At 47.3% G+C, this 13,098-nt stretch overlaps 1 protein-coding gene across 1 annotated transcript; it reads right to left on the bottom strand.

Annotated features, from left to right (window-relative positions):
* Positions 1 to 579: 579 nt before the first annotated feature.
* Positions 580 to 12,917, bottom strand: LOC122374572 (exosome complex component rrp45-like). Its single transcript, XM_043353384.1, has 8 exons — positions 12,760 to 12,917; positions 12,242 to 12,336; positions 11,661 to 11,877; positions 11,209 to 11,429; positions 9,252 to 9,384; positions 8,734 to 8,961; positions 3,286 to 3,451; positions 580 to 1,313 (listed from the first exon to the last, which is right to left on the bottom strand). The coding sequence occupies exons 1-8, from the start codon at positions 12,823 to 12,825 to the stop codon at positions 1,201 to 1,203; spliced, it is 1,239 nt and encodes a 412-aa protein (XP_043209319.1). The 5' UTR covers positions 12,826 to 12,917; the 3' UTR covers positions 580 to 1,200.
* Between the last annotated feature and the right edge of the window lie 181 nt (positions 12,918 to 13,098).

Raw genomic sequence — 13,098 nt, 5'->3', positions numbered from 1 at the left:
GTGACCGTCCGACCATGCCTGAGCCGAGCCGCGGCACCGTTAGACGGAGCTCGCTGCTGGCCGGCGCGCGGCACACCTCCCGCCACGCGGCCGCCGCGGCCTTGGCAGCTCGTCGGCGGGCCGGAGTCTTCCTCCGCCGGCGGCGGCGCGGCGCGGTGATTCCGACTGCACACGGCGCGGCGGATCGCGGTGGGGTCACGGTCGGCAGAGGGGGCGGGGCGCCGCCGCTGGGAGCCGGGGGCCGTGGGCAGAGGGAGGCGCGGGGACGAGTGCAGAGGCAGAGGGGTGGAGAGGGAGAGAGAGAGGGAGGGAGCCGGTGTTTTTGTTGGCAGCGGAATCGCTCGCTGTGCTCTGGCTCGCTATCAGTTCAGTAATCGTGTCGATACCGTGACATCAGACGATCACATATTGACGTGCTTGAGAAACCAAACGCATCCATTAACATAAAACCCAGGGAAATAGCAGCATTGCTCGTTGAATTTCCTAATTGGTGAACATAAAAGCTTTATGATGAAATATCGGATACGACTAGGTTATATAACAGACTTCGTTAGACAGAACATACCGTAGGCCGTAAGCTCTGTCTAGATGAAACGGTGTATTTGCGAACACAAATATGCATTGTACAGGCCGGTTCCTCGCGAACAAAGGGCACATATGAACGACGGGCCACAAGCGACTCGGCGACACCTACCGGCTTTTCAAGATATGACCTACCGGCTTTTCACTCGCTTCGTAATTCGCCGCCCGCTCCTGCCATCCTCACGAAACCATCACCGCAAAAGACGTTCTCAATTTTAAAAAGGCCAACAATTACGTACCCGCACACATGAGAGTTGTCAGCCAGCCTCGCATTAGTTCGATATGACGCTGCGGCGCGGTTACCTTGCCGCTCAACGCTCAAACACTGTTGGCCGTCATAGGGTCTGTTCCAGTCGCACTTCCTAACGCTTCTAAACTCCTCCAAGAGCAAGATAGAGGAGGACGTTGGAGCAGGGCCCTTCTTGGCTTTGTAGGGGCGAAAGCTGCCACTGGAACAGGGAAGCAATCTTGGAGGAGTTTAGAGGTGTTAGGAAGTGCGACTGGAACATCCATATTCAACCAGCTGACGGCCTTTACACCACACACACCATCAGCTGAGTACACCGCTTCCTGTCCCAGTGACCCCCCACCCGAACCCTGGCCCCTCGCCCCACCCCACTACCGGACCGGCATGGGACACCGGAGACCTTTACCGGTGCCGGGCTCGGCGTGCGGCTCCAGGTCCTCTGGGTGCAGCACGGTCTGCTCACCCTCGCTGTCTGAGTCCGAGGCTGCCGGCACACAGGTCACGGGTCAGAGGTCAATGTGAGGTGTGAGAGGTCACGGGTGAGAGGTCAGTAAATCAATTATCAAAATAAGGGTAACAGCGACGAGTTTATGGTATACGAAGGTAGAGAAATAATGAAATATTTGCACATGCGCTCCGTGGGCTTGACGTAAATCAAAGCAAAGCCGTAACATTGTTGGTCTGATGATGCGTCAATTCTAATAGCTTATTGGGGAAACGTCAGATGTTCATTTACTCGGCGTACCACAGGTGTGAATAAAGCCGGATACAACTAACCTGTCTGACATCCTATGTTGCCGACCGAACAAGAATAAGTACTGAACAAATCCCACTATTAGCTGACGTCATGACGTCTCATTCACCTTGATCTCATGGAATTTAGTAGCTGGATCTATCCGCCATGGCGGTCTCACTTCCATCGGAATTAGCGGATGTCCGATGCCCATTATGGCTCCTTAGAGTTCCGGCAAGCTAAGTTCGATTGAAATCACCTCTTCACATCTGAGAGCCGATACGTGCCACGAATTATCAACCTAATGCGGCCAGCGACTGAAAACCCACTACGGGACTCTGATGGATCTTTCGCCTTGATCTTTCCGGCAGCCGCCTTATTGGAAGGGATAGACGGCTCAACTGGGCTCACGGGACTTACCAAGTCTGAATGTAGGCGAAATGAGGTTTAAAACATTTGCATATTGGTCGATGCGTAAGGCCTATTGAATATTATAGGAGTACTTACGATGCATAGGACTGAACAATGAGCAGGCATAGGCACCAACCGTGCCCACACAGGCGGTAAAATCGTCGGAGTGACTCGGCGAATTCGGTCCGCAAATTTGCAACACCGTAAATTTTTATTTTACCAGTTTTTTAAGAATAATATCGTTATGCGAAATCGCACAGCTCGGTCAGCTTTTAGCTAATGCTGTGAACTATCAGCTTATATCAATGTGACTATGTGGCCGAGTAGCCAGCGGCAATGTCGGTGACTTACATTATTACGGAGCGAGCGAAGCGAGCGTAGTCTTTCCTTAGATTAACGGAAATTTCTGAGTATGAGCGGCCGGCCGGCCGGCCGGCCGGCCGTGCGGACGCTTTTGCGAGGCTTATATCTCAGCAACCACTTGACCGATTTACACGCGGTAATTTTTGTAGGGTAGCTTCATTCCTTCTACCAAGTATTGGACTATTCCCGATGCATGTGGGTGACCCCTTATGCACGTGCCACGTGCAAAACGAAGAGGTGTCACTTTTGTAATTGTTGCAATATCTCGGTAACTACTTGGCCGATTGCGCTGAAAGTTGGCATTTAGGTAGGCACCCACTAGGCAATGCGTATCCATGTGCCAGAGTTGGGGTGCTGCTGCACGTGCGCACGTGCAGGGGTCGTTTCCAGATCTCGAGAACGGCTGGACCGATGGCGCTCAAATTTGGTACACAGTTAGGGACCGGTTAGTAGGGTGCCGTGCAAAAGTCAGTCGGGACCCATTTTGCACGTGCGCACGTGCAGGGTGCCGCTTCCAGATCTCGAGAACGGCTGGGCCGATTGTGCTCAAATTTGGCACATCGCTAGAGACCGGTTAGTAGGGTGCCGTGCACAAGTCAGTTGGAGGTACCCCCTCGCAAGTTCGCACGTGCAAGGCCCACCCTCTCGCTCGCTCCGTTAGTCGCCCCAAAAGGCGTTATACTGGTACATATCTCCCGATTGTGTCCGAACCAGCCTGCTCTTGCAAGTCTTACCCTCAACTGCCCCATATGCCACGTAACGTTGTCTACCACCTCACTACCTACCCTGCCCGCCCCACGGACTTGTCACGTCGCCTCTCCCAACCCGCCACCTACCCCTGCCCGTCCCCCTGACCTGTTACCAACCACCCCCTCCTCAGTCCACCTACCCCGCCCTGTCTCCACTGACCTCTCATGATGACCCGACCCTCACATCGTCCCCCACTGACCTGCCGGCGCGGTCTTGGCCGGTGTCTCTGCCGTCCGCGGCCACATCTCGTCCTGATCTCCCTCCTCGTCATCTGACGGCGGTCCCCACTGGCTGGCACCTCCCTGTCCGATCTCCGCTGCCGCGGCCATGTCCTTGTGCCGGAACACAGATAACTTCTCGTCCACCTGAGCAGACAGCAGAGAAGGGTCAGAAGACAGAAGGGTATAGACGGCGGGGGGGGGGGGGGGTGACGGATGTAGGGAAGTGTTCGTCAATAACTGTGTGAGTAGTCGTCCGTCCGAAGTCCTTTTGATCTCCTCAGCAGGGTTGTATACCAATCAAGTCGATTGAATTGATTGATTTGATTCAACGCGTATTTTGAGTTGATTGGATTGAGTCGATTGACTTTTCGAGATGACTGGTTGACTGACTCGTTTGACTTTAGCGACTGGTTGACTGATTTGATTCCCGAAAATTAGAGTGACTCGTATGATTGAGTCGATTGAATGGAAAGTTCAAATAAGTTTTAGTAGACGAAAAATAATGACACCAATTGATGACATCAAAGATCACAAAACTACACTGAAAACTGGATGTCACCACAACTGCAATATGGAGTAGATGGCCAAATAAAGAACAGGGCCTAAACATGAACAGCCAACTTTGACTTTCAACTGCAATAACTGCTCCAATCCTGGTGATAGAACCTGGCGATGCACCTACCTACCTTTCTGCACTCAGCAGGAAACGTTTTTTTTTAAATCCAGATGATAAAGTGCAAGGCCCTATATACTAATTAAGTGTGATTGATTAATAATTCACATCTCCACATCTCCTCAGAAACAACCCACTGAACTCTATAAATATCTGAAACCCCTACAAAAATAACTGGAACAAAAGCGCCGTTTTCGTCTCGCTTATTACGTTTCCGTGCTAATTTGCTGCATTGTTTAATTTGCAGCAGAACGTTTGTTGATCCTTTTCTCCTGAGAGCCTAAGCATAACATATTTTATATATTTCATTTTCCTTAAAACATTTTACCGAATATTGTTAAGTGGTTTTATTTCAAATGAAATAGTAATTAAAACGAAATTGGTGTTGTACAACCGATTTATTTTATGATCTACCATACTACATGATAATCAATGACGTCATCTTACCAAAAAATCAAAAGACGTAGAATAAGGCACGGAATAAGGATTTATAAAAGCTTAGCATACTTATTGGCAAAACGTTTTCTTTGTTTTTTTTCGTAGTTCGCACCGAGCCGTTTTCGCGTTTTAATTCTTTTGTTCCTACTTCCTTTGTCCTTAACTTTTCCTGTGGTTCCAGAGTCCCTGTCCTCTCCATTTCCTTTTAAATATATTTTTAATGCTCATCCCTATCCCCCATCCTAACAGTTTCAAATTGTATTGCAATAATATGTTTTGAATTCTTCATATATAACCTACATATCTACCTTCGTTGGTACTGTTGGTAGCCAGTGACACATCCAGGCAGGTAAGTAGGTACCTCAGTTGGTGACATTCCAGGGAAATAAGCTAAAATTAGAGCGCTCTATTTATTGCTCCTGCCCCATGTTGAAGAGATACCCCTAAAAGCGTGATCTTTTATCGGCCCTTACGCAGCAAGGCAGTAATTCTCAGACCGGTGGATGGTATCAATAGAAAGAGAATGCGTCAAAGATTAACATGAATAAATTAAAATAACATTAAAATGTTAATTAAGCGTGGAAATTAGTCCCAAACATAAGCTAATAATTGCTCCTACCTCGGCGACGGCGCTCCCCGCAGTCAGCGGAGAAGCTAAAATAAAAGCCACGATCCTCCTCCGTAAGTCAATTTTAGAGCGGCCGAGTGGGCCGATGCGGGGCCACCAAACTGAGGTGAGACGTGGCTAGCAATTGCAAACCGCCATAGAAATCAATATCTTAAGACGTACAATATGGGATGATTACTCTGAAGCTGGAGTGAAAGCATGAGTAGATTGCAAGAAACGAAATGCATAGATTGGTTGAATTATGTACAATAGGCACAGCTCAGATGAAGCCATTTCTATGATGTTGACATATGACATAACCCTTCCTCTCCTCACCTATGACCCAAGTGCATTGGCAGTTACCGGCATAGTTTTTGAGCACGAGTGTAATTCGCCATCGGACCGCAATGCATGTTGCTAGGCTGCTGCAATTACAACGAACATACGAATACTGCCTTCATTTGTAGACGTTTGTTTTTTAGGCGGTCTTTGACGTGCAAGGGGGCATACCTGTCGACAACTTGAGTTTCTCCGAATTTCAAAAACTCCCAGAATTTCAATTCCTTATGCACTGTTGTAGGTACAGCTATGTTCACAAGTTTTCGTTTCCTCCTGTTCTAAAAAGGATATTTGTCGATTTCGTGCGTCGCTGATAGGAGGGTGCGTTTAATAATTAGGCCCAACGCTTTCTGCATCCGCGAGTACCTTCAAAAGGGAACAACAGTTTCCATTTATTACACTATGGGACATGAGACAAAATGACCACTGGAACACGCATGAAACGGAGCTCATATTCCTAAAAATGTCTACAATCACTTCTTTTCTGACACTATTAGCAAATACCATCTCAAGTTAGGTGGTTGACAGACAGTCAATGGAGATCTGGGGAGACTGAGTGATGCCAATTCACCACTTAACTGATAATGAGGGCCGAGGGAAGAGAAACATGCAACATGCACAACTGACAACTCGACAAGTGACAAAACACTACCACTATTGCGCAGTGCACAACAAATTACAGCAGTCAGCCCAAAAAATGCTTTTGGTGGCTAATTGCAAAACAAGTCACTAATAAATGTCTTAGTTGCAGCTGAACACTGCACAATAATCACACTGTTCACACATTGAGTGAGATGCCACAGGTGGTTTGAATCACACTTTGGTTCAACTGCAAATCTGAAGTGTTGTCATGAGGTTCATGCCTCCATGATCACAGCACTTTGGTTGTGGTTGGCATAACACTTGTAGTCTGCAGAGTTCCACATGAACTGCAGACACCTCATCTGGTGGTCTTCATGTTGCTCAACTTCTTCAGGAGGCAAATGTCGACCACCCAGCGGAAGCATGGTCCTGCAGAAAAGAAAGGTAATGCATAAGGTACAAACATTAACTGCTGAAACAGCCCTTCTGTTGGCTGTTGTTAAACTTTTAACATAACATAACAACATGTATTCCATGTATATTACATTTGTTGAAGTAAAATACTGCCGGCTATTTCAAAACCAGAAAATGAAATTATATTGTGGCATAATTCACATGCTCAGCTATCAGTATCAAATAATATTAATTTAATATTTGGCATATTCTATATAGCACATTCATAGAATATTCTACTTCACGTCGCAAGGACTCACAATCTTTCTGTTGGGTGTTTGATTGACGCATTAACTAAGTTTGTCTTAGGTTTTATTATTGCAAGAAATTCATATTGCATTATTGTATCAAAATACTGCCAGCAATAACAAAACAAGAACATGAAATGTCAATGAGCAAGCCGCCTTTCCTAAAAATGGATTACTTTGAAAGGAATTTCAGTTTCTTTTAAGGAAAAGGAGAAATGATTATCAGGTAATTATCAGAAAACCATTCAACCAGCAAGTGGCTGGGTGGTTTCACAGCAAACATCAAGCCAAAACATATACTTACATTAATCTATCAATTGAGCCATTTGACTACTACAAGGATATGTGAGCTAAATAAGAATCCAATTATCCAATGTTGACTTCCTTGCAAAGTTTATGCCTTATTTTATGAAAATGTGTCACTAGAATATGATACTTATCATCGAATATTATTTAATTTACGATTTATTTCGATCGGAATGCACATGGAGTCCCGCGCCATTTTCGTCGACGATGAATATGATCGTGTTTCATGAAGAGATAAGGGGTTTCAATGGTCTTTCAAAGCAATAATTTGATGCAAAAATTTGTAGGAAATAATATAAAGCTGGTTCAAATGGCCATCAACCATTTAAAACACCGAAAATACTCACAACTCCGTCCCGACGACCACGCAGCACCGCGCACGCCACACTACTGGCACAATGCCAAAACTGCTGTCACAGCGGAAATGTTTTTTTTTCTCGATTGCAATTGTGGAATTATTTATTAAACAGAAGATGATCTTTCCGAAAAACCGACTGATTTCATACACAGATGCATGGAAAATAAAAAAATCCTGGTAAGTTTATTTGTATTGTTTTGTCGATTTTGACATGCTCCTAGTTTGCAGCCATATTTCGATATGTTCTACAGGGAGTTCAGAATTATTTCAGGACCAATCTTTTCCTCATTCATTTTTCCGTCGATCATAAAATTTTTAGAGCGGAACAATTAGTTTCCAGGCGGTCCGAGCGGTTTTTGTGAGAAGGGTGCAAAAATCGGCGTCATTTTTAGAGCCTCGACACCAGCTCAACACAGGACCCTATGGGAGACGGTGAAGTAGCGGGAGCAATAAATAGAGCGCTTTAATTTTAGCTTATTTCCCTGGAGTGTCACCGACTGACCTACCTGCTTTCCTGCTGTCTTCATAAAGCATACCTAATGAAGTTGTCAAATTTGTAGCACATTTTCAACACTTTCATATGGTGTCAGTGTGACATGAAACCTAGCTAGGTTCATTATGTTCAGGGTTCAATTCAGAAGAGCTCCGCATAACTCACATAAAAGACAGACAGGGGCTTTACATGGGGTAGATGGCCTGATGACTTAGCTGGAATATGGCCAAAATTAAATTGACAACTTTTAGGTGAAAGGTGGTGATTTGGGTTAAGGGGCGTTTGTTGAAGTCAACTACTGGGTTATTTTGCACCCATTAAATGAAACTTCTGCTCCAATTCTACCCATTGAACCTCAATATCATGATCCACCTGTCCATCACTAGGTATCCTTCCTTATTACATAGAAACTTTGAATGGCAATTGGCATGGCAATTTATCATTTTAAATGACAATATTTTTATGTTTCTTCTGTAGGTAGGTAGGTAGGTAGGTAGGTACACCAGACTGCTATGGACACTTTTCCAAGTTGGTGGGGCAAAAAAACCTAATGTATGTCTTGGTTTGAGTCGTTTGATTGAGTTGATTGATTCCTTTCATTGTCGCGTTTGAGTCGATTGAATCAATTCCCGAAAACTGCTCTGACTTGATTGATTTGATTGGTTTCCCAAATTTGTCGTGATTGAATTGATTGCTATTGATTGAGTCGTATACAACCCTGCTCCTCAGTCCTTCTCTACAGCCTGTTCCGCCCCGTCCTCGTCTCTCACCACCAGCCCAACACTCTAAGTCCAACTCAGCCTGGCCCCTTCCATTCAATCCCAGTCAGTTACATCCCAAACCCAATCATTACCACACCAGTGTCTCCACCCCACCGTCATGTCTCCAGATTACCGTCCTATACCCTGTCCACGGCTCCTTCCACTCACCTCCTTCTCCATCTCTGAGATCTGTTCGGCGGTGAGCGCCGGGCCGCGCACGGCGCCGCTCAGCCGCACGCTGGCCGCCGCCGTGGCCATCCGCTCGAGCTCCACCCGGGCCAGACCCGGGAACGGGTGTATCGCGGTCCGTTCCGCCTCGTCAGCGGTCAGCGCGCGCCGCAGCTGGGAGGTCAGTGAGCGGGCGCGCGCCGCCGCCAGCTCGGTGCACTCCAGCACCTGCGGGGAGACGGGATATTCTGAGGGGTGCAGCGTACAGAGCCCAGACGAGAATTCATTTGCACGGTGAAAAGGCCGTCTTGGAGTCACGCTCCTCTATAACTGCTGAGGCCACGAGTTCACACTCCCGAACAGTGCGTAGTAAACTGGGTTGCCTCACCTCTCGGGAGCAAGGCGAGTCAACAGTGAGGAGCACGCATTGTTTCTCGGGCAGAGGGAGCCTCTGAAGTCTGATTTATCACCTGTTCTTCGCTGAGCACCAGTCTAGCCTGCTATGCCTGTGTCCTCACCTGCTGTTTGTTGAGCAGCAGTTTGCCGGTGAGGTGCAGCGTACAGATCTCCCGGTACGAGTTCATGCCGACCGTCAGAAGACCCTCGGAGGCCCGCTCCTCGATCTCCGTCGGGTCCGCCACGAAATGCTGACTGAAAGCGCCGAGAGAAACTGAGACATTTCATTCATTCATTCGTTTATTGACCTTGGGTATCGGGGGGGGGGGGAGAGACACAAACGCAAACATGGCACATTAAAACGATGCAAGCAATACAGGATAAAATACATTAAAAACAACCCTCAGTCCATCTATGATCTCTAGCGATTCGGCGCGGCGCAGGCTAACCGCCCGTGGGACCTCGGAAGTCGGAACCATCTCGACTCCGGGCCTAGATATTTGTAAGCAACATATAACGCGCAATCGGCAATCGATGAGTACAGACGAAACGTTCGGCAAACGGCGGACACTACATGAAGGCTCTAAGGACGTCGTAACAGAGTTTCGGGGCATTAACATTCGTGTACACTGATAGAACGTCGGGGAGGGAATCGGCCTCGTTAAAGGGACCCTCCCACCTTCAAAAAAGTTTATGAATTGGCATGAAAGTGATGTTGCTCGGTTCAGAAAGAGCGAAAACGAATATCTACCAAATTTCAACGAAAAATATTTACCGGTTTTCAAGATATTAGCCTTTTACTTTTGTTTACTTTTTTTGGGATCTCCGCTGTTTCTAGCGACTTTATTTTAGAAAAGCGGCGTTTGCGGCAGATGTTGCGCGCAAATAGCATATACCACCGCGTGCTACAAAACGTTTTAGTCAAACATTTAAAAATCGTTAGATATTTGCGCTGACGTCACACATTCAGAGGGGTATTCCTAAGCATTAGCCCCTCTGAATCAAAATGCTGCAATTTTGAAATTCAATATTTCCGATTTAAGGCATTTCTCGATGTTGTGAATGCCGAAACCGGTAATTGTGAGCCAGGGACCCCATTTTGGCTATCTCAACTCAAATCTAATGTTAAGGTGGGAGGGTCCCTTTAAAGCTTGAGACGTTGCGTGTCAGCCTACATTGTCGTATGACATGATCCTCATCCTGTACGAACGGACCACACGAACATAGGCGTAGGTCTCTCGGCGTGTGAAACCATCTCCCCGTCTCGACCCGGAGGCGGTGAGAGCCCAGCCTGAGGCGAGAGAACGCTAGCTGGTGTGGTTCGAATGTGTGCGAGTGTGAAGACGTTTTTGTTTGGTAGATAATTTGCGCATCTAGTGAGGGATTTATCGATTTGTACGCGACTGCTCTGGAGTTTGTCGCACCCCTGATACGCGCCTTCACCTCGGATAGAGCGGCCACGGGTGAGCTCAGGTGCGGGGAGCCCTGAAGCTTCTCAATATACTGGCCCATGGGGCAGGCATGCACGCGCGCGAGCTCGATGGCCTTCTGCACAGGGCTACCCTCAAAGTGTGTGCTGGCTTGGAGCTTCATCAGAAAGTTTCGCTGCATCTGGCCTACCCTAGCAGAGAGAGGTGGGATGCCGGTCTCGACATAAATCAGATCAGACGGGGTCTGATACCGTACCCCGACCAGATCCTTCAGCGTGTGCTGGTACATCTGATCCACCGGCTTAAGGGAGCCTGTCATCCACGTCTCGCAGCTGTACAGAATGCTGGCGTTAAGAGCGCTGTCCCACACGGCCTTCTTTACGGTGAACGGGGCCTCATTGTTCTTCCGGAGAAAGCTGCGGAACTTCCTAACCTGACACTGACTCGAATTGCACGACAAAGTCGTACAATTCGATCATCTCTGTTACATCAGCAACTTCTCTAAATGCTGGTCTATCCAATATTACTTTGGTCTATCTAACGGGAAATTTTCTGAAAGTCCTGTCTAAAACACATTCCACTTTTACCAACCATCTTCCTTTCCCTCCATATTTTCCTTCCTATTCCTATCCACGCTCCGCCTTCTCACCCGTCTCCGAAGAAGGCGAATGTGACCAGCACCGGCTTGTGGAGCACGGCGAGCGGCACGGGCTCGGCCTCGTCGGCCGGACACAGGCGCACCTCGCCGCCCGTCACCGACACGTGCGGACGACGGAAGTGACAGAGTGCCGCCAGCGCGGCCAGCGCCGCCGCGTCGCACGCGTTACCGCCCAGGTCCAGCAGCTCCACGTGCAGACGCAGCTGCCACACCTGGAGACAGGGAGAGGGGCGGGAGGTTATCACGGGCGTGGGACACAAGTGAATGCTGAACGCAGCAGCTTCAAAGCTAAGACTTCGATTGCCATCCATTAGCTATTTACACTCGACACACAGCACAGGTAGACCTCAGTTATTAAGCACGGTCCAAATTACGGTCCAGCGATCTCCGACGTTTATCCATCGTTTATCTCCGCGATGTTTTTCTCCCTGTTCTATCCGTACCTTTTCGTCGGCGACGACGCAGAGCGACTCCTGGTCGACGCAGCGCGACTCGCGCAGACACCGCTCGAGCAGCCGTTCCAGGCCGACGGTCAGGTCATTGGATCGGTCTGCTCCGGGCGCCGCCGTGGATGTGACATCCACAGCCACCTGCAGGGTGCCCTCGTTGGGCCGGGACGGCCGCGGCGTGCCCAGCTCGGCGCGCACAGTGGCCAACGCTCTGAGGGGGAGGGGGTAAGAGAGGACACATTGTTATGGGTGTCACAGAGGAGCAGAGGTGTGTTGATCAAACTTGAACACAGTACACAAGTAGCAGAGTTATTCGAACTGGTGAGGTGTGAAAAGCACCACTGTTGCCTCCTTTAGCACTGTGTTACCCCAATGACAAAGACTATGTAGGATTGTGAGAACAAAAGACAGCTGTAACTATGAAATGCTTGACAGAAATGTTTTAAATTAGGTATAGTCTGGATTATTTTTTGCAAAATACTGAATATGGTGACCAAACTGAAATGAAATAAATGAGCCAAATTGAATTGAAACATTCACCATATTTAATCCAATTTTGTCAACTGAAAAACTACCTGGTGTTGCCAAGCCTGATTTGGCAGGTTCCATATTCTCTGCCAAACTGGATTGTTGCCTCTCTGTGATCCAGTAGCTCTCTTCCATCCAGTCTCTGTAAAACAGCTTCAAGTTTCAACAAGAAAAGCATGAAATGTGAGTGTGTATATCAATGAGAATACAAAAGCCTGAAACCAACCATCCAAATGTTGCTGTCATATCCTAGCAAGAGCTAATAAAGTAAATGGGGTTATATTTCTCTCACAACCATTAGTATATTAAATAAAAATTAAAAATAAATTGAAAAAAGCATCAAATACCTACCCATAATCAGGCAAATCTTTGCCTTGGCAAGCTTACGTCTTGTTAATCAAACTCCTTGGAAATTGACTGAATTAGCAAAAGCTTCAGCTCATGTAATAACGTGCAAGTTGGTGAAATGTTCATTTTTTCATTTACCTATCAGGGGCTACGCAGCCTAAACACTGCCACACAAAACCGTCTGGACGAATATTATCCATAATCGCTATCAGCTTACCGTTCCCTTGCTAACAGCATCAACCACTGAATTTGTTTCGCATGTTGATGGGACTAAAGGCTTCATTTTAGATACCGGAGATCCTGAATGTGCTACATAAAAATCACAAAACGCTTCTCACAACACGTGTGGACTGTGTGGAATCGTGTCGAAGTGGAAAAAAAAAAACATTTAGCATTAGGCAAAATTTTGGATATGGCATCAAAATTGGTAGACGTTCATGACGAAATAGAAACATAGCTTTATGTTTTTACTTGAAGCAGCTGGCGCTGATATTTCCATAGCAACAGCCTGGCACCAATCAAAAATCGTATTTTATGCCATCACAAGATATAAATG

The sequence above is a fragment of the Amphibalanus amphitrite genome, unplaced genomic scaffold, assembly GCF_019059575.1.
Source record: "Amphibalanus amphitrite isolate SeventyFive unplaced genomic scaffold, NRLGWU_Aamphi_draft 001676F_arrow, whole genome shotgun sequence".
In the NCBI taxonomy this organism is placed as follows: Eukaryota; Metazoa; Arthropoda; class Thecostraca; order Balanomorpha; family Balanidae; genus Amphibalanus; species Amphibalanus amphitrite.
This window is presented reverse-complemented; position numbering and strand designations above follow the sequence as displayed.

What these genes read in the sequence shown, in the direction of transcription:
- LOC122374572 (XM_043353384.1), bottom strand. Translation starts at nt 12,825, where the DNA reads ATGAAGCCTTTAGTCCCATCAACATGCGAAACAAATTCAGTGGTTGAT. An exon ending in GCGTCGTCGCCGACGAAAAG is followed by an intron (nt 11,430 to 11,660) that starts GTACGGATAGAA and finishes CCCTGTCTCCAG; the next exon opens with GTGTGGCAGCTGCGTCTGCA. An exon ending in TGCTGCTCAACAAACAGCAG is followed by an intron (nt 8,962 to 9,251) that starts GTGAGGACACAG and finishes GTCTCCCCGCAG; the next exon opens with GTGCTGGAGTGCACCGAGCT.